The 18,817-nt window shown below is 48.5% G+C and overlaps 1 protein-coding gene across 2 annotated transcripts in view; it reads right to left on the bottom strand.

Annotated features, from left to right (window-relative positions):
- LOC108156685 (extracellular serine/threonine protein CG31145) overlaps window positions 1–18,817 on the bottom strand; it is a 74,438-nt gene that overhangs the window by 4,980 nt on the left and 50,641 nt on the right. For both annotated transcript variants that reach the window (XM_017288324.2, XM_017288325.2), the window contains 6 exons: window positions 15,785–16,738; window positions 11,639–11,932; window positions 5,526–5,650; window positions 4,378–4,456; window positions 3,581–3,673; window positions 1,407–1,650 (listed from right to left, as the gene is read on the bottom strand). In XM_017288324.2, coding sequence (XP_017143813.1) covers window positions 1,407–1,650; window positions 3,581–3,673; window positions 4,378–4,456; window positions 5,526–5,650; window positions 11,639–11,932; window positions 15,785–16,738 — 1,789 coding nt within the window. The remainder of the gene's footprint in view (window positions 1–1,406; window positions 1,651–3,580; window positions 3,674–4,377; window positions 4,457–5,525; window positions 5,651–11,638; window positions 11,933–15,784; window positions 16,739–18,817) is intronic.

An 18,817-nucleotide genomic window follows, 5' to 3' on the forward strand; every position in this document is an offset into this window, starting at 1 on the left:
CTGGTGCCCTCAGGGCGATGGGAAACCCGAACAGAGAAAACAGAGAAAAAGGGGAAACCGAAACGGATACGGATACGGAAACAGAGAATGTAACAAGGACGTGAAGGAGGCAGGAGGAACTGCACGAGGAGTGAAAAGAAAAATGATCTCTTGTGCATAATTTACAGTTTCGCCTTACGCTAAATCTCAAGTATACACTTAACCATTTTCTACTTGTAAACTGTTTTGAGAGCGAGCCGCAAAAGGAAAAAAAAGGGGGAAATAAAGTGAATTATTCCTTTGAGGCTCGGGGCAAGGATACCAAAAAAATAAATGTATAAAATAGACTAAAAATAAAATCTCTGGGCAGGACCTGATTGTGGGTAGAATACGGGAGAATGTTTGGGAGGGAGGGATGAACCCTTTTTATAGCCTTGGAGACGCTGTCCGGCAAAAGGCTTTAATTTTTCGGTAATTTGCATTTAAAATCGGTCCCTTTTCTCTCCCAAATCTGCTCCGTTTTGATGGAGTGGACTTTAGAATTTATTAACGTCACAGACCCAGATCGTATAAAGTCGAGTCCGAGTCCGAGTCCGAACCCGAGTCCGAGTCCTGCATTTATACATTTCATTTAACGCTCTACCAGACGCTGAAGAACTGATACAATATTTTGCTCTTAATTCAACAGCCAAATGAATGAATGAAACTGCCGAGTGGCTGGCCAAAGGACGGGGAAACGAATGGCAATGGGGATGGGGATGGGGATCGGAGAGGTAAGCGAGTCTCACAAACAAACAAACAAAGGATACAAAAAAAGTTTACAGCAAATTATGTAAATTAAAAGAGAGTTTCTCCTCTTTGCGAGCTCCAGCCATTAAAGGAAAATTTTTTAAAAATACCTCCTCTTTTCCTCTCTATAAGTGAGCTATTTTTTATGCTTTGAGCTCCCTAATTGGGTCGGGTCGGATTTGGTTTAGGTTTGGTTTCTGTTTGGGCTTGGGTTGAGGTTGAGGTCCGAGAGCTTAGGTAGTTCTGGCAATCGAGCTGTCTGGAGCCCCATGGCTCACCTGTTGCTGTTGCTGTTGCCACAACACATACTACATTCTGAGTAAATAAAGTGATTTGTTATTTGGCCTGGCCAAGCGAACGAAATTAGTAATGAAAGCGGGCGAACCACAGCACATAAATCGTAATCTGGCTGTGCAGTGCTGAGTGCTGGCCGTGCATTAATCAAAAACCACTTAGCCCGGCCCGAGGCTGGTGCTGGGTCCGCTCGAGGTCCTCATGACCACGACAGCAGCCATGAGAGACATGAGGTAGATAGATCCAAGCGAAGACCCATGCGTGCTGGATGCCGGATGCTGATTGTGTGGTGGAATGTGGCATGGCATGGCATGGCATGGGATGATAGAGAATGTAGTACATACCTTGCGATTTCCCGACTCAAAGTTGGGCAGAAAGGCGGCAAAGGAGCCCTCGAGCAGGTCCGGGTTGCCGCAGATGGCATGTGAGGTGTCACAATAGTAGGAGCACTTGCCATGGAAGCATAAATTCAGCGACGGCGAAACAAAGAAGGTCTTCAATAAATTCTCCTCGGCCAGTTGATAAATTTCGGTCGTAATGTTCAGTGTACGGCCCGCCACGGGCATGGCACGCCGGAATCCCAGTATCCTGTAACCAGAGAAAACGAGGAGCGGTTAATAAAATGGCCAGCAAATACACCGAAAACAACAAATAAAATAACCAGAGAGACATCTCAATTTTATTAATGGCAGAGACACACACACACACGCACAGAAAAATGGAGAAAATCTCGGAGTGTGAAGCGAAATGCGTAATCAAGAAAGGAGCAAAAGATTCCGTGGAAGCGGGGGAAAAACAATCGGTTGAATATTTACTTCCTTATTCACTTGAGGAAACCAAAACGAAAACAATCGAGTTAATTGGCTGCACGTGGCTGCCACATCTGACAGATACTTTTCCAGGCAACTATGTCTGGCAGTAACTGGAAGATTGCGTGCCCATCAATTTTAAGCTGTTTAAACAAAACTTTAATCCGATTGATTGGAATACAGAAAATAGATTTCAAATCCAATTACTGCATAAATCTTTAGACACCTTTCTGCCTCGAAATGGGTTTAAAGTGTTTCGCCCACAAAATAACATCGCAAAATGGAGGGAATATTTATTGTCTGGCAGCAGCCGCTCCAGAAGTTGGGGCACACTCCATTAGGGGGCTGACAGGCCAAGCTGAGCTCAAAGTTTGCCCTTGCAGGTGGGGCCATCGATGGGGATGTGGTATCTGTGCGGGGGGGGGCTTGCCTGCGTGTGGCAGCCACAACAATTACACAAGTTATGACGCCTTATCTGAATTCAAAAATGGCCCAGCGGGGGAGCACTCGACCTGGACACGGGCCTGGACTCGACTGAGCCCCGAACTGGCAATTAACCTCGCTGTCAAAGTTTTGTCAAACGCAAGCAGCTGCTAACTATGCAGACAATTTTGAGTCTAAATTACGGGGGAACATGTCAGCCACGGCCTGGCCTGGCCTGGCCTGGCCATGGACTTGGCCAAGTTAATTAGCCATGAAAGGGTCGCCACGTAGTCGGAGTCGCAGTCGGAGTCGGGATCGCTGGGATGTTCAAAGTTATGTGCCCACATAATTTACATGCGTTGGCGCCATATCCTTTTTTCCCACTCCCACTCTCTCTCTCTCTCTCTTTCCCTGTTGGCTTGAAAAATATTCTTAAATATCATTTAATGGCGCCATTTGGTTCCTGTCCTTATGTCCTTATGTCCTTATGTCCTTGTGTGTGTGTGTGTCCGTGCGAGAGGGTAAATGTATGAACATTTTTTATTTTATGCGACGGCCCATCATAAATAATGAACATAAATTGACTGTGGTAAGACCTCAGCATGCGTCCGAGGACCTCCGAGGGGGAGTGCCGGGATTATTGGGGCCGCCTTCTAATCGCAGAAGGTCAGGCATCCTTGTGGCTTTCAAATTGCCAACGAAAAAACGAAAAAAACGTATCATAAATTTGAATGCCGAATGTAGGCCCAGCGCATGCCGACAAATTGGTTAATTTGATTGCTTTGTCAGGTACCAGAAAAATAAAATACTGTTTCGCCAAAAAGTCATAAATGTAGAAGGGAATTTCCCGGCTGCGATGCATTGCCGGACCAGCTGTAATAATCCTTGGGAATGCCGTAATGAATATTGATATGCGATACGAATACTCTGGGATATTTTTAAATTAAATTTGAAACTGTTTTTCAGACCACAGACACAAAGCCCACCCGTGCACCACCGCATTCGATTCCCTTCAGATACAGTTTATGTTTACCTAATTGAATATTTCAAATTGATTTCGATTTCGATTTTATTATTTTTATTCTTTCATTTGTGCGGCTCTCCTGCTGATGTTGTGGTGGCATTTCATGAAATTTTCAGCATAAATATTTGCGTATAATTGAAAATTAAATGAAAAATAAATACAAGTGCTACCAGCTCTGCCAGACATTTACATCGAATGCGCATCGATTGGTTGCATTCCGGCAATGGGGCGGGGGAGGGCGCTGGGGGGGCGCGGCACTCACCTGTCCAAGTGGAAGGCAGCAATCTCGGCAGTGTGTCGCTCGTAGTCCGTGAAGTAGAAATGATTGGGCAGCGTTTGCTGGTCCCTGGGAAACCTGTGGAAATGTAAATCAGACAGGTGACAATGTGGCAGAAAAAAAGGCCAAGGGGCTGAATTGAATAGAAACTGCGGGCGTCTGTCACCAGCTTAATGCATTTGCGTGGGTGGCCACTTTTGAGTCGGTGGCCAGAGGGGGAGAGGTGTGTGGAGCAGAGCACCTGCAGTGTTACGTGCCAGCTTAATTACGTACACGAGGCCCCACACGAAGCGAGGACTGCAATTAAAAAGAAAATATTTAAAAAAAAAGAGACGAGCACCCATTCATTTAAATTGCAAATGAATGGCATTAAAAGGACACTTTGCACTTTGGCAGCTGCTCCAGGTCCTGGCTCCGCAACCACCTTCAGCTCCGCTCCAGCTTCACATCCAGCAGCAGGTCCTTTCGGAGTTGTGGCTTGGTTGCCAATGGCAGGTGGAAGGTGGAAGGATGAAGGACACATTGACCAGGGCAACACGTTTAAATCTCATTAAAAAGTGCATAAATGTTTTAAATTTGCTCACAGCAAAACGTCGGAATTTCCATCGACATGCGACGGACGCTCCGCCGCGAAAGTCAGCGAAAATGTGCGGATTTTTATTTACTCGGAAAATGGGCAAAAGTGTCGTCGACAAGTGGGCAAAAGTTGGATTCATTATGGGGCCAGGAGACAAATGCATTAAGCGGTGAAGATGCGCTGAGGAGTCCACGGCCATACTTACCGCATCGGCTTCATTAAGGCCTTGATATCGTTCGGGTATTCAATGATCAATTTCAGCTGGGTTCCGCCCTCCTTTTGCACTGCGGAGAGAACCAAGTGGAGAAATGAATGTTAATTAATCAGGCACTCGAAATTAATTGATGGAAAAACCGAAACCGAGACCGAAAACGAGAGAAAATCATGAAATATTCCCAATTCAATGACTCGTCGCTGTGCAATCATCGGCTTTGAAGCTGTTGCCAAACCAGAATCCCCGAAAATGTACACTCGACTAAATTACCAATTAAATTCCATTTGAAAGAGCTCACAAAGAAAAACATAAATATTACGTATACGTAACGCAAACGCACACAAAGGATCCCCCTGTTCGGTTTCTGCATGTGAAATCAACCGCAATGCATTGGCCATTACAATGACAGACAGTAGGGTAGCTCATTGGCCACATTTCGGACTCTGGCTGGGGGGGGGTCTGGCTGGGATGAGAAAATTAAACCGCATTTCATTCGAATTTAAACGGAAAACCAGGACTGGAGAAGGTGGGGAGCTGCAGAGCGGGGAAGATTCTACTTTACTCATGAGTTATGACTCGAAAGTTGCTCCCAAGCCCATGTCATGGGTGTGTGTGTTAGAAGAAGTTATTTGTGTACGTACGAGTATACGTATGCGTGATAAATGCTTGCCAGCGCCGGAAGGAACCCTTGCAGGGAGGCAAAGTTGCAACAATTATGCCACCAAAGTGTCATTGTTGCTCCGCTCTCTCCCCCTGTGTCTCTCTCTCTCTCCCTAACTGGAAATGAGTTTTCTTTTTGTTGCTCGGAGATGCTGCTGTTAAAAGTTTATTATTAATAAATTAAGACTTTAATGAAGGCGCTGGTAAAACTTTCAAATGGAAATAGTTTCGCAGCGGCACCTCAATAATCCAGCGGCCCCCAGGCCCCAGAGTCTCTTCCCTCCTTAATTGAGTTAAATGTGCAAGCAGCAGGCCCACTCCACAGCCAGGAGACATCTAATCCCGCAGGCCAGAGGCCAACAAACTTTGCCAGTTGAAGACTACGAGTATTTATGACTTTGGAGTGCCACAATTGCAGAATAAGAAGATATATATATATATAGATGTAGATATAGATATAGAAGGGGAATGCGTCTTACCAACATGCTGTATTGGCAGCTTGATCATGTCACGTAGCACCGCATCCACCAGAGTGTCCTGTTCGCTGTACAGCTCCTTCTTCGTGATGCGCAATTGGAAGCGCTCCAAATTGCTGGCATTGGCACTGCAGAAACAAAATGTTGGAAATGTAAGTAAAAATCGAACACTGAATCGAAGCCGTAAGCCAGCTGTCGTTTGACGGCACCCAGGCACCCAGGCACCCAAAAGGAAACCGTCGGGACAATCAGGGACTGGGTTTTGGGTTCTCCGTCTGGGCTGGTCTGGTCTTGTCGGGTCTGGTTCCCTCATAAGTATGCCATGCTCTGGGCTGCATATCAAGATTTCTCACATTGATTTGTCAAAGCAATGCACACAGAGAGAGAGAGAGCTGGGCCACCAGGAAAAGTGTTCATTCCATCTTTCCCTTCTGTCCGTCTGCCTTGTCTGTCATGACAATTTGGTTTGCAAATGCCAAGGCAGCACAGCACCCATATCAGCCGTAATCTTTGGTACACTGCCCCCTGCGTTTCTTTGCCTTCCGCCTGGCAATTGCCAGAAACTATCTTTTCCTCTCCGATTATGCTTTAGACTCGTTTTTGACATGTGCCGCTCCACATATGGCAAATGCTTTTGTCTTAAGCCCTTGCTTCCAGCAACTACTCGTAGATTCTGATTCCGATTCCGATTCCAATTCAGATCCAGATTCCGATTCAGTCCGATTTGTGCTGGTCGACCACAAAAAACCGATTGCAAATATGTAAGCTCCAAAATGTTCAAACCAAAACCCAGTCCCCGGTCTCCGTTCCCTTCGCTCTGTGTTAACTTTTGGCAGTGGCTTTCCCTGTTGCACTGCAGACAACAAATTATCCCAGCAGTCATGACAAATTGAAATGCAAAACTTTTCACTGAAATCTAGCTTCTGCTGCTGCTGCTGCTGCCACTTCTGTGCTGGCTGCCCCGGCACTTGGCCAAAAATGATGGCGAATGATGGTTGTGGAATGAGAAATGATTTCTGCTGCTCCATTGTACGCCAAGTTTATCACGATAATGAAGTCATATCCGGAGCTGTTCCGCTGCTCTGCTGCTCTCGATGGCATCCACATAACTCATTCTTTCCCCTTCTCTGTCGCTGTCGCTGGCTCTGTCCTCCTGGACTCCTTTCTCCTCCTCTCTGTCATAATTTGCCCGTGGACGTCTGTGCGGAACGCTCAACGCTTAACGCTTTTTATGCTGCCTACGTTTGTCTGCCTCTGATTCCTTTTGGCGTCTTGATCTTACCTTTTGTTCGACCGGAAGGAAACAAATGTCTAGCTGGCCGGCAACCTGGCTGCCTGTGCACGGAATGACTTTCAATATTTCAACGTTTTATGGCAACGGTGACAGCATCCTGACTGTCTAGCATCCTTTGCCTAGCAATGAGCGGGACTTTAAAGAGCTCCAGCTCTGGCAGCAGTCTAATTGCCACACCAGAGCCAGGCGGCAATTGTCATGAGGCTGCGGCGACCGCAAAAGCGTGGAATTGACACGGGTTCCAGGGTTCGAGTAAGTGCCATCGTGGCAGTGGCAGGAACACATGCTTCAGTCGTGCCACAAAGTATGCTTCATGAGGTTGCCATGGCAAAGTCAAAGTCCTGTTCATATTTCATTTGTCAACTGCGGTGGAAAGCCAACAGCAGCAGCAGCAGGAGGAACAAAATGCAGAGGAGCACCAGAAAGGAGCAACAGCAAGGAGAATTCACCACAAAAACAGGGGAAAGGGGAGGAGGAGGAGGAGCAGTAGTGGTGCCTCCTCAGAACCTGCGTAATTGATGAAGCCTCCCGCTGTGGACACTGACTAAGCACTGGACCCTATCCGCACAATCCTTGGCCGGTGGTCAGCAGCGGCTTGGCTTGAATGTTTTCCCAATAGTTTTTTGGCAGCAAGCTGTTGCACTGGGGCACGGTCGATGCTACAAGGAAAACCCACAAAATGGAGGAGATAGGAAATGCAAAATTCAAATCGCTTTTGTAATTGAGTCACGTAAATCAGTTGCAGCGGCCGCCAGTCAACAAAAGCCCGAAATCGCATTACAAGCGAAAGTAAAAGGGACACAGAGAGAGGAAGAGAGGGAGAGAGACAGAGAGACAGAGATGTGGCACGTGACACAAATGCACACAAGCCCACGTATACTCTGTCCCTCTCTTTCTCTATCATACACGCGAAATGCTGACAACCGCAGTGACAGCAACGCAACGCAACGTAAGCGGCTAACAACTCTGCCCCTCCGCTGATCCCCTAACCAACCCCCTACCCCTCACCCTCACCCTTTTGCCACTTGTCTAAAATCCGCGCAAAAGTTTGTTATGCAAAAGCGTTGACAACTCAACGACGTTGACGACAGAGAAAATAAGAAAAAAACAGAGCAAAAATAAAAATAAAAAAAATAATTGAAAAAGAGATTTTCATATAATTGGTCGTCTCACCGCCACCCCTGGGGCAAGGGGCAGTGGCACGTTCCTGCCGGTTACTTGCGTCAAGAGTTTACTTTGAGTTATGTTTAGCGGAAATTAAATTTAAATGTCAGCCGAAGGCCGGGCGCTTTGGCAGGCGGCCATCTTTGAATGACGCCCACTAATCAGCTTAATTGCGCTCGGTTTGACGATCCAACGGGACGATGGGACGATGGAACGATGGAACGATGGAACGATAGGAACGTTCATGGTGGGATGTTGCCATGGAGATGAAGCCAAAAATAAATAAAGCTAACTCACAATACAGTAAGTTCCAGGAGGTTTTTCCCGCCAAAGGATCTACTTTAAACAGATATCTGAGGCTGATGATATCTCCAGCAAGATACAAAATTATTAATTAATGCAATATTAAATTTCAATTGCCACCGGACTTGGGGCTCAGGCCGCGTAAAACATTCCAAAGTCCGGGAGAAACTTCCGCAGGATTATGACTGGTCGAGTGACTGGCTTTCACTGGATCTTGCTGCCGCCTACACCATTGTTGTCGGTGTTAGCCGTAGACCAAGGCCGGGCCCCTGAAGGGGAGGGAGTGGGAGTGGGAGTGGGAGGGGGGGATACTATAATAACAGCTGTCAGCCGGCATGTCCTGGCCTTTGCTTAAGCCTCGCAGTGGCGTACTCGCGAACGCACTCCCGCAACCCGCAATTATTTTCCCATAAGAAAATGTCAGTAAAGTTTTCCCTTCGCAGTTTCCTCTCCTGGCAGCTGCGACCAGGCCGAAGCCGCAGGAGCCACAAAAGTGCTCCACAGATAGACAGAGACAGAGACAGTGGGAAATAGGAAGGGGAGGGGACGGGTGAAAACTTTGTGCGTGTGAAATTTTGCGACCGCGAAGACCAAAGAAGGGACGCCAGTACTTTGGTGGACGGACGGACCACGATTGCAGCACGGCTCACACAACGGACACTTTGGCAGAGAGTTTGGCGAAGAGGAGTCGCTGGCAGAGGTGGAGGGGGGCAACGGGGCAGACGAGTCGTTGTAGCCGGGCACAAGAAAGTGAAATTAAACTTATATTGTAGCCGGGATAAAACTTCGGCGGCAAGAGCGCGCGAACATTAAAACCAATGACAGGCAACCGACTGCAGCTGGGATCCCAAGAACAAGAACAAGCACAAGAGGAGGGCGAGCAGGGATACGACACTCCTGCCGCTCTTCCTGGAGTATCCTTGAGATGTCAGCAAGCTCTCAGTGTCTTACACACTCGTCGACACTGAGCACAGTCGTTTATTGCTAAGCGCATTCCTCCAGCTCCACCTCATTCCCCAAGCCGAAACTGACTCGCATTCGCATTTGGACGGATCCTGCTCGACAGCTGCTAAAACTTCTTGTATTTCTCCTTTTTGTCCTGGCGTAATTCGCCTGAAATAAGATTTCTTCTGTGGCAGCTCAACGCGGTCGCAATTGCAGGCTAATTAAAAATTTGTCATACTAATTAAACGCAAGCCGCAGAAGGACGCGGCGGCCACAACTTTCGCTGAATCAGTGGCAATGTCAGTGGCTGTGCTGTGGCACCGTGCCACCGTGGCACTAACTTTCCGTAATTATATCCCAGCTAATGTTGGACAGGCTTTTGTAGTCACTGTGTACCTGCCTGCCTGGGACTCTTCAGCCCGGGGCTAATATTTCATCGTGTAATTTTAGGCACATTTGCATTATGTCACATTTTTTCACATCTTTTCACCGCCGCCGCCGTCGCTCGGTTGGGCGGTTAGGCGGCTGCATTCTCATGGAGATGGAGACGGATCTACCTGCGGTGCATTGTGCGAGCAAAAAAGTGCTGACTGAACCACGAAGCCAACTCCGGGAGGAGGGAAATTAGATAAAAGACAACGTCAAGCATATAGGGGCTTCTCGGTGTGCATCTGCTCACCGAGCGACAGTATTTTAATGAGATATAGTATCTCTGGCGACGAGCGACAGGCGACAGGACAGCAGCCTCAGCCAGATATGCCTCTCTCTCTTCAAGAAAGCCAAATTGGTTGCCTAAATATACCTGAGGCTGAATTTTCGGATACATTTCATTTAAAAACAGATTTTAGATTCACAAAAGACGCACTTGATTGTAAAGAAAAGACTCCGTTTGTTAACTAAACTTTTTGGTTTTCCAAAATATCATAGAATCTACCAAATTAGTGTACCTTCGTCTTCAACCTTATCTCTCCTTGAAAGAGCATCTAAAAGTCCTCAAGTGTCCACAAGTTATCCTTTAGTTTGTCCTTTTTCTTGTACCCACGAACATTTACTGGAAGCAATTTCGCTTGTTAATGAAATTTGCATTCGAGCTACGTGAGGAAGACCAAACACACAAACACAAAAAAAAAAGTGTAGCAAACTTTCTGGCTTGGTTTTCGGTGATGTGCTATAAATTAGAAAATCAAGCATTTTATGCTAATGCCGACGCCCCCACTTAGCCGGCGAGCGCTTGGCAACCCAGACGACAGCGGGGAGATTCCTCCCCTCCCCTGCAAAAACAACCAGTCAGTGGAGGTGGAGGTGCAGGAGCAGCAGGAGTCGGCGGAACAAGAACAGCAACAAACTGTTCAGTTTGACAAGTTTTTGCCACTTTGCATTTTCCCCTTTTTCGATTTTCCACCCCCCGGCTTTTCTCTTGTCGCTTGTCTCCTCGCTTTTCCCCTTTCTCTTTTTTGTGCAACTTTAGCCAACTAGTGAAGCAAATGAAATTACTCATACGCTACGTATTCAATTTTGATAAAAACTGCCAAAAACGATTTCGAGCGAACAGAAGCTTCAACATTGCTTCTTCGAGTGTCTGTCTGTTGATTGGGCGAGGGGGAGGGGAACAGGAAAAATGGAAAATAAGGAGTAACCTCTACCCGAAGAAAAGCGTAAAACGTAACGAGTACCGAAACCGAAACGGAAAGATGGAAGATGTAAGATGGAGGAAACTAAGCTGATTACCCGCCGACGGGGGGAGGGGGGAGGGGGGAGGGGGGGCAGGAGGAGGAAAATCAAATGACAGCTCGACGAAATAAATTTCATTGCTGCCTCAAGTGTGTGTTGAAGGTACGGTGGGGCTGCACATCCACATTGATTTTTTTATTGCAGTTTTATTTGATTGTACTTCCCTGCCAAATTACGCATACGCCATGTTGAGACAAGGCAAACTCTCATCAGCGTTATCGGTGAGCGGCATCTCCTCCAGCAGCCTCCCACCCCCCTCCCCCGAAAATCCTATTGCCCCGGGCAACAACAATCAGGCAACACTTACCCGAAACAGATAGAGACATATAGATATGGAGAAATGGGTTCTCGAGCACGAGAATGGGCTCGAGGATGAAGACGCACCAGTCGTAGAGCGCAGAGCAAATGTCTAAAGCGTAAATGTGTCACGTAAATGGAGCGTAAATTTCAATGAAAATCATTTCAATTCCGTTAAAGCCCCAAAAGTGCCGCAACTGCTGGTTGCACACTCAACCCGCTTTCAGTTGGCACTCCCTCTATCAATTACCACGTGCGCCTGGTGCCTGCTAAAGTGGCCCAAGGACTCGGGCCAACATTATGTCCTTCCGCTTAGAGGAAATTGAATTTTCTCCGTCGTCTTTCTCCACAGTCCTTCTCCGTCGTAGTCCCGCTCACTCACCTGGCTGTGCGATGCAGCATCTCGGACAGCGTGGGATTATCCACGGACACATCCGGCGCATTGTCCACTATGACATGGTAGTACTCGTCGGTGAGCAGCAGCTTCTGCAGATCCACATACCGATCGTGCGGCGTCGGCTTGCGGGTGGAGTGCATGGTTCCAGTGCCGGGTCCGGCAGCGCCTCCAGACCCTCCTGCCGCTGCCGCTGCAGCCGCATCTTGGCCACTGGTTACGCCTCCGCTCTGACTGGCAGCCGCAGCCTGAGTGGATGCCTCCTTGGAGCCCGATGAGTTGCTGTCAAGAGGGAGAGAAAGAGAGAGAAAGATTGTTAAAGGTCGGTTTAAAAAAGTGGCATAATTAGCTTCGGGCGGGGGGGGAGAGGGCGATGCTGATGCTAAGGCACACTCGACAATGGTCTTCGGGCTCTTGTTGCTAATTGCAACTGCCAAGTGGCAGGATCTGAGGTGGAGGCTGAGGCTGAGGCAAGCTTTAAGTGGCAGCAAGCAAGAGGCAGCTACGTAAGTGGCCCCTGGCTAAGCAACTAAAGACACGCACTTGCAGGTAAGTTGAAACTTTGTCAGCCCCGACTTTTAGTTGCATTTATCCAAGAAGAACACTCCCACACACACACAGATAGCTTCACACAGATACACGAGCAAACTTGACTGCAATAAACTGAAATTGCAGGCACTTCAATGTCTGGCCCTGCAATACCCCGCCCCCCAAGTACATGTAGGGCAGGGTCCCAGCCAGCCCGGCACAGTGGAAGGAAGTTCGACATTTGTTAGATAATTCCATTAGAAGCAAGTGCCCCAGGCATGGGGGACGCCTTTCCTTGGAATCCACCTCGACTCGTGCCACAGGTTCTATTTGCTTTGCCCCACTATGTGTGGCACACTCGACTTTGGTAATCATCTGCAGTTTAGTCGGCGGCGCCTTCTTCAGACAAAAAGAGTGCTCGAGAAATGAATTAAAGTTTTCGAGAATTTGTTGGCAGCCTTGACTCTTGGCTTTAACCATCGCTCGTTAGGCCTGGATGGGGCCAGAGCGGGGCGGCAAATATGAAATTATGTGGCACTTGTGTGACCATTAAAATGAATGTCAGATTCTGCTGGCAAGCGCCGGCCTCTTCACATGCCCCAAAATGCACATCATTAGACAGACTGGGAGCCGTGCCACACAGAAAATCTGTGCCCAAAAAGATGAGTACTTTCCATTTCGGCAAAGTGCCGTTTTCAATTTTTAATTGTTGCACAAGTCTTCCCCCTGAGCTCCTCCGTCTCCACCTGCCGCCAGTCTTATCCGTCACCTCGACAGGTGTGTGCACATGTGTGTGTGTGTGTGTGTGTGTGCGAGGCATCCGATGGATGCAAAACTTTTTCAATTAACATTTTGCCAGCCAAAGTCTGAGCCAAAGACTGACACGATGCTGCTTTAAACGAATTCCCCAGCGAATTAGACGATATCATCCGGGAAAGCCGGCTTTCACTTTGAATTTTCCCCCGTAACGAGTTTGTGCAGATTTCACGCATTTCATTGAAAACCGCATAATGCCACTTTACGTGCTAATAAGTATTAAAATCTCCCTTTGTGTACACACTTATGAAGCCGCAGCCGTCCTTCCTTCCGCTCCCATACAAAATTGATTCCACATGCCACCAGCAGCAACGCGCTGCGCCTGCCACACGGCCAGCCCCTGGCAAAAGCAATGACATTACGAGTACAAGGGTCGGCCCTTGTTTTGTCCTCCGTTTTGGGGAAGGGGCGGCGGCGGCGGCGGCGGCTGCACGCCGCGATCGATGGTGGCGTGCACTTAATTACACTCTGGCGAAACTTTGCTCATTAAACTGTCACATGATGTGCGTAACGCTGCCCACATAAGCTGCCCCTGTGATGCGGTTAATTAAACAGTCAACAGTAACAGCCAACAGTAACAGCCAACAGTAGCAGCCACGAAAAGCAGGGCGGCATACACACGATATACAGCAGCTGCGATTGACAGCAGCGGGATCAAATGCAGTTCAAAGTTTATGCAAGTCCAGGGGTTGGGGGGATATTGATGCTTCAACAAGGAGCAAATTAAGATCTAATGGACTGCCTTGGAGCAGTAACGCACAATTAATGGTACAGCCACGATAGGACCAATGAATGTCTGAGACAAAACAGTAAACCATAAACTGTGAACGGAGACTGTAAGAGGATTACGCTCAGGGAACACACACCTGCCACCTGTCGTAAGGATATGCAGAGGCATCTCCCCTTTTGGGATACCTCAACAAACGTTTCGACTTAAATAAGGTGTGGTAAAGGGTCTTGCATTTCTTTATAACTGCAATCGCTCAATGCTAATACTATTATTATTATTAATAAGAAATAAGAAACTATAACATTTATTGCCTTGTTACAGCAACTCCCATTGATACCCCTTTCCCTTGTTCCATTAAAAGACAGCGAGAAATATTCAAGCCGTTGCCAAGATGATGCTACGGTTTTCCGTTTTTTAATGAAATAATTAAAAAATTATGAGGCTGGCAGACGAAAGAGGGGTAGCAGACGGGTAGGGGGCGGAGGTGGAGATGGAGATGGAGCCACCTCTGACGACGAAACATTTGATGCTTAAATAGAATTTATTACGCTTCACAGCCACGTTGCACGACTCAGTGCATGGAGGCATCATAATTTTGCATTTTCCTTGGCGCATAAGTAGATAGCGGCAGCAACAGCAACAGGACCCCAAGACCTGGGGGCTGGGGGCTGGAGGGCGCCGTAACCCCCAGGACACGGAATCAGAATCAGGCAGGGATCCCAGCAGCTGGTAGTAGCTGGCAGAGGAATCTCCGAGACACGAAGCTCGGCAAATATGGGCAGGCAGGCGAACGACTTATGAATTAATTAAATATTTACTGGCTAAACATTGGCGTTTTACGTTCCCTGCGCCGCGCTGTCAGGTCGAGTCCCGGGACTCCACAGAACGGTATAGGGTATATATAGAGTGGGGTATGGGGTTCGGGATCGTTTGTTGCACCTGGAGGCCTGGACCGGTGAGGGACCAAACGGAAGGTCTTAACAGTTTCCCTTGCGCCTTGCTGCGTCATTTTGATGTTTTATTACTTGACTTCCGCCGGCCGCAGCAAAATGGCGCCGCAGCAACCTCCTCCTCATTACCACCCCCGCACGCAACGGAGAGACGGAAAGACGGGGCAACAAAAATAAAGAATAAGGTGTGTAAAATGAAACCGACTTGGCCCGGTCGCCGCTTTGTATATATATTCTATAGAAAGGCATTAAGGTGGCGGGCCACGGGTGGCTCTTCCAGCTTGTCTAACTCCTTCGCCTCCTGCCCATCCCCCTGGCCATACCTTGTTGTAGTTTCCAAGAAGGTACCTTAGCTGCTGCTCCGTGGCCGCCCATCAGCATGGTCTACCTCTTGGGTTTATGTTTTGCAGCAAATTACGTTTTAATGCCAGGCCAAGCCAAGTTTTATTGCAACTTTTGTTGCATTTCTGCTAAATTGAATTATGTACAGTGCCGTGTTCCATTCCATTCCCTGCCGTGTGGCAGAAAACAGGAGGAGTCGGAGCAGAGGTTGGGCCACGGCTAGAGGGAATGTTTGCCGAAGTCAATGGCCCCCGACCGCCGACCGCCGACCACCGACCCCATTCGCGATTTGTGCATAATTTTTAATCCCCTCGAATGGGCAAAGACGGGACGGAGCAGCGGATAGCGTGGCCCGCGCGAGCAGCAATAAATCTTGGCCCTTCAGGGGTTTCCCGTTTCCCGTGTTCCCGCTTTCCGTTTTCCCGTTTGCGTTCAAAGTTCACGATAACAACGATAAGTCGATTAACTGGCTAAGTCTTCATCGAAAACTAGCAGGGTTTCTTCATTTCCATTCGACTGTTCTCTTTATTCTCGGCTGTACTTTAAAATTTGACTATCGATAAGTTCCGATTATTGCGATGACCAACTATGTAATTGATTGATTCTAGTCCATAAACTTGAATTGTTAAATGTTTCATTCTTTAAACTGACTTTCCCGCTAGAAACTGCTCTCCCCACGGACTAGTTTCCAAATCTGATTCCACGATTCCGATCCCCTCCAGGGAGAGAGGGGGTCGGGGGATGGGCTGTTAATGGTTTTGCACTCACCTTTTCTGCAGGAATTTGCGCTTGAACTCGTGCAGCATTCCGCCGGCTCCCGCTGCGGTTGCATCGTAATCATTGCCATTGCCGAAGCGGATCTTCTGGTGCTGGCTCTGGTGCTGCTGCTGCAGCAGATGCCGATTGGCCACACCAAAGTCCATCTGCACATCGACGATGAGGAGGAGGGTGAGCAGGACCAGAGTGGCCCCCAGGCTGATGAAAAGCCGCTCCTTCAGCTTCATAGTACGCAGGACGGCCATGATGGGATTTGTGGGGCAGCTGTTGCTGCCACCGATGGTTTCTTTGCTGACTGTTGCTGTGGCAGCCTTTTGACTGTTCCAATCGCTGGCCCCGAAACTATTACGTAGCCTCGACAACCAGCCCAGGCTTTTGCCAGAACCTAATCCTGGAGCTGCGGCCGGTACTGCCGCGGGTGGTGCCTCTCTGCCAGAGGCGTCTGCGGTGCGAGGTGTGCGCACCAGGCGCCGCCTGATAATCACACGTCGTCGGGGCGGTACCTCCTCCTGCTCTGAATCTGGCTCTAGCTCGTGGGGCTGTAACTTCTCGTCAAGAGCTCGCAATCGCAATCGCTCTCGTGGCTCGGACGGCTCTAGGGTGTCGTCGTGCGAGTATCGCCGGCCGAGGGCATCAACTGAAGCGGAAGTCTCAGCAGCGGTTCCCCAGCTATTGGCTTCGCCCTTGTTATGCTTATGCAAATTGGTTACGCTTATTTGTTCAGCTGATAACTGGCCAAAGAGTGGGCTGCCATCGGTGGTGGGACGGGGGCGGGGGCTATCGTAGACTGTTTCGATGTCAGTGTAGTTGTTCCAATATTCCGACTCTTGCTCTGGTTGCACCTCTGCCTCTGCCTGCTGTTGTTGCAGTTGCAATTGCTGTCGATATCGGAATCGCTGCAATCGCTCTGCTAGCGGTGTGGACTGCGCTGTCGCTGTGCGAAGGCTGCAAAGAGAGCAACAACAAAAAATATCATTAGAAAGCCCAAAGGAATGGCCAGGAGTGCTGCAAGGGGGGAGTTAGTGCTGGGCGGAGCCTCTCTGTTCGAAATACAATCAAAATCGATCCTTAAACAAATTATGGCCAATGCGATTCCAAATCACTGAATAAACAAAAAGAAATCAGAGAGAAAAGAAGTCCAAAATTAAAGGAGATACCCAGACACCCTGTAGATACCCCTTAGCTCGATGGGCGGCCAGGAAATGGGTTCTATATCGTCGATCTATATCCATGAAATCAAAGCAAAAACATTTGCAAATCCTTTTCCATAGAAGAGTAAAATATCTATGAGGCCACTTCAAATGTTTACAACTTTATGAGAATGTTACTCCACTTTCTCTTTCTCTGCTGCCCCCCTCCCGCTCTCTCCACCTCTCTGACTAACCATAAAAAACATGAAAAATATGAACCGTTCGGACGGACATTTTGCAGTTCGTATTTTTTGCGTCTGGTTATTCATAAAGCGGCGTCAACGACGACGGCAGCGGCGTCATGGCATCCGCTATGTTGACTGCCACCGGAAATGCGACAGCAGCCATTTTTTTCTAGCTACTGTTATCGTTTGCCACTGCTGCCACTGCCACTGCAGCTGCTGTTGCTGTTGCTGTTGGAGCTGCCATCATGTTGCCGGCTGTAGTTCTATTTTATTGTCTCCATTTTTATTGTTCATGCTTTTTCCTGCCTACAACTGCTGAATGGTGAACGTTGCACGTTGCACGAGCATATTTTTCATGCTACTCGACTCGTTCCCAGTTCCAGTTCCCGTCCCCGACCCCGTTCCCTTGCCCGCTCCCGGCTAGTCGAAATTTTGAATTGTAACTATAACAGGATGGGGCTGGCCGCGTCCTGTTGCCACAGGACCGAGAGGACCAGGCCATGCAAAGTGGCCGTTTTCTGTTTAGAGCCGGTGGCAGAGTTAACGAAGCTTGTGGCACACACAAACACACACACACACACACACACACACACGTGCAGAGGAGTCAACATTGGTTATTTAAGCTGCCTGACGACCAACAAATTCGTTGGTCACTAGCGTTGCGCTTCTGTCTCTGTCTCTCTCGTTCAAAGAGATATTCAGAAAGCCCCCTTTGATTGACAGGCATATACACTTGCACAATCGATTGAGGGGGAGGGGCTGGGGCTGGGTCCGGGTCTGGGTCTGGGCCTGCTTTATGCCAACGTAGCACATGGTTAAAACTTGCACTTGCTCCACAAAATTAAATGTCAGATTCTGCAGTTTTGTATGCAAAATTGCTGATTAGAGCAGGCAGGCAGAGACAGACAGACACACACACACACACACAGGCAGAGTTATCAGACAGATACGAGTAGATAGATAGATACTCGTACTCGTACTGAGGGGCAGGCGGCAATAAATTGGCAAACAAAAGGCAGCTGAAAATGTCTGAGAAGCAGTCACGTCAATCAAATCACATATCATGCCAATTTTCTATGCAGGTCCCCCCGAAACCCCAGGGCCCCCTTGAATTGGTAGAATCATATCCATGACGAGATGATTTGACAGCCAGACAGCATAAAGACTGGATCTGTTCTTGGGTCTAGCTATGGGCTGGCTATGAGGCCTGTCAGAAAAGGGTTGCACAGACCTGTCTGCGGCGATGCCCGGCAACAGGCCGCCGGCCAGAGAGTGTTGCCAACATCAATGGCCAGTCGAATACGTAATCCGTGGGCGATGGAGGAGGAGAGTAGCGTAACACGGGTCTCTGTCCCCATATAAGGTGATAAGAGCTGGCAGCAGCAGCAGCAGCAGCAATTGCTGTCGTCGCACATTCGATGTTGCTGTTGTTTCTGCCGCCTCGCCTGATAAAATTGCTGCGTTGCATTAAATTAAGCTCAAGCGCGGTAGGGGGCGATGCGGTGCGGTGTGGGGTGTTTAAATGCCACACTGTCGCCTGTCTCGTACTGGAAGTCAAGTGCGAGGAGGGCACAAGCAAAGCAGAAGCCCCAGCAACAGATACGAACAGCAATGGCATCGTTTTAATGCAATTGCTGACAGCAGCAGCA

This window comes from Drosophila miranda, chromosome 2, assembly GCF_003369915.1.
Source record: "Drosophila miranda strain MSH22 chromosome 2, D.miranda_PacBio2.1, whole genome shotgun sequence".
NCBI classification, from domain to species: Eukaryota; Metazoa; Arthropoda; class Insecta; order Diptera; family Drosophilidae; genus Drosophila; species Drosophila miranda.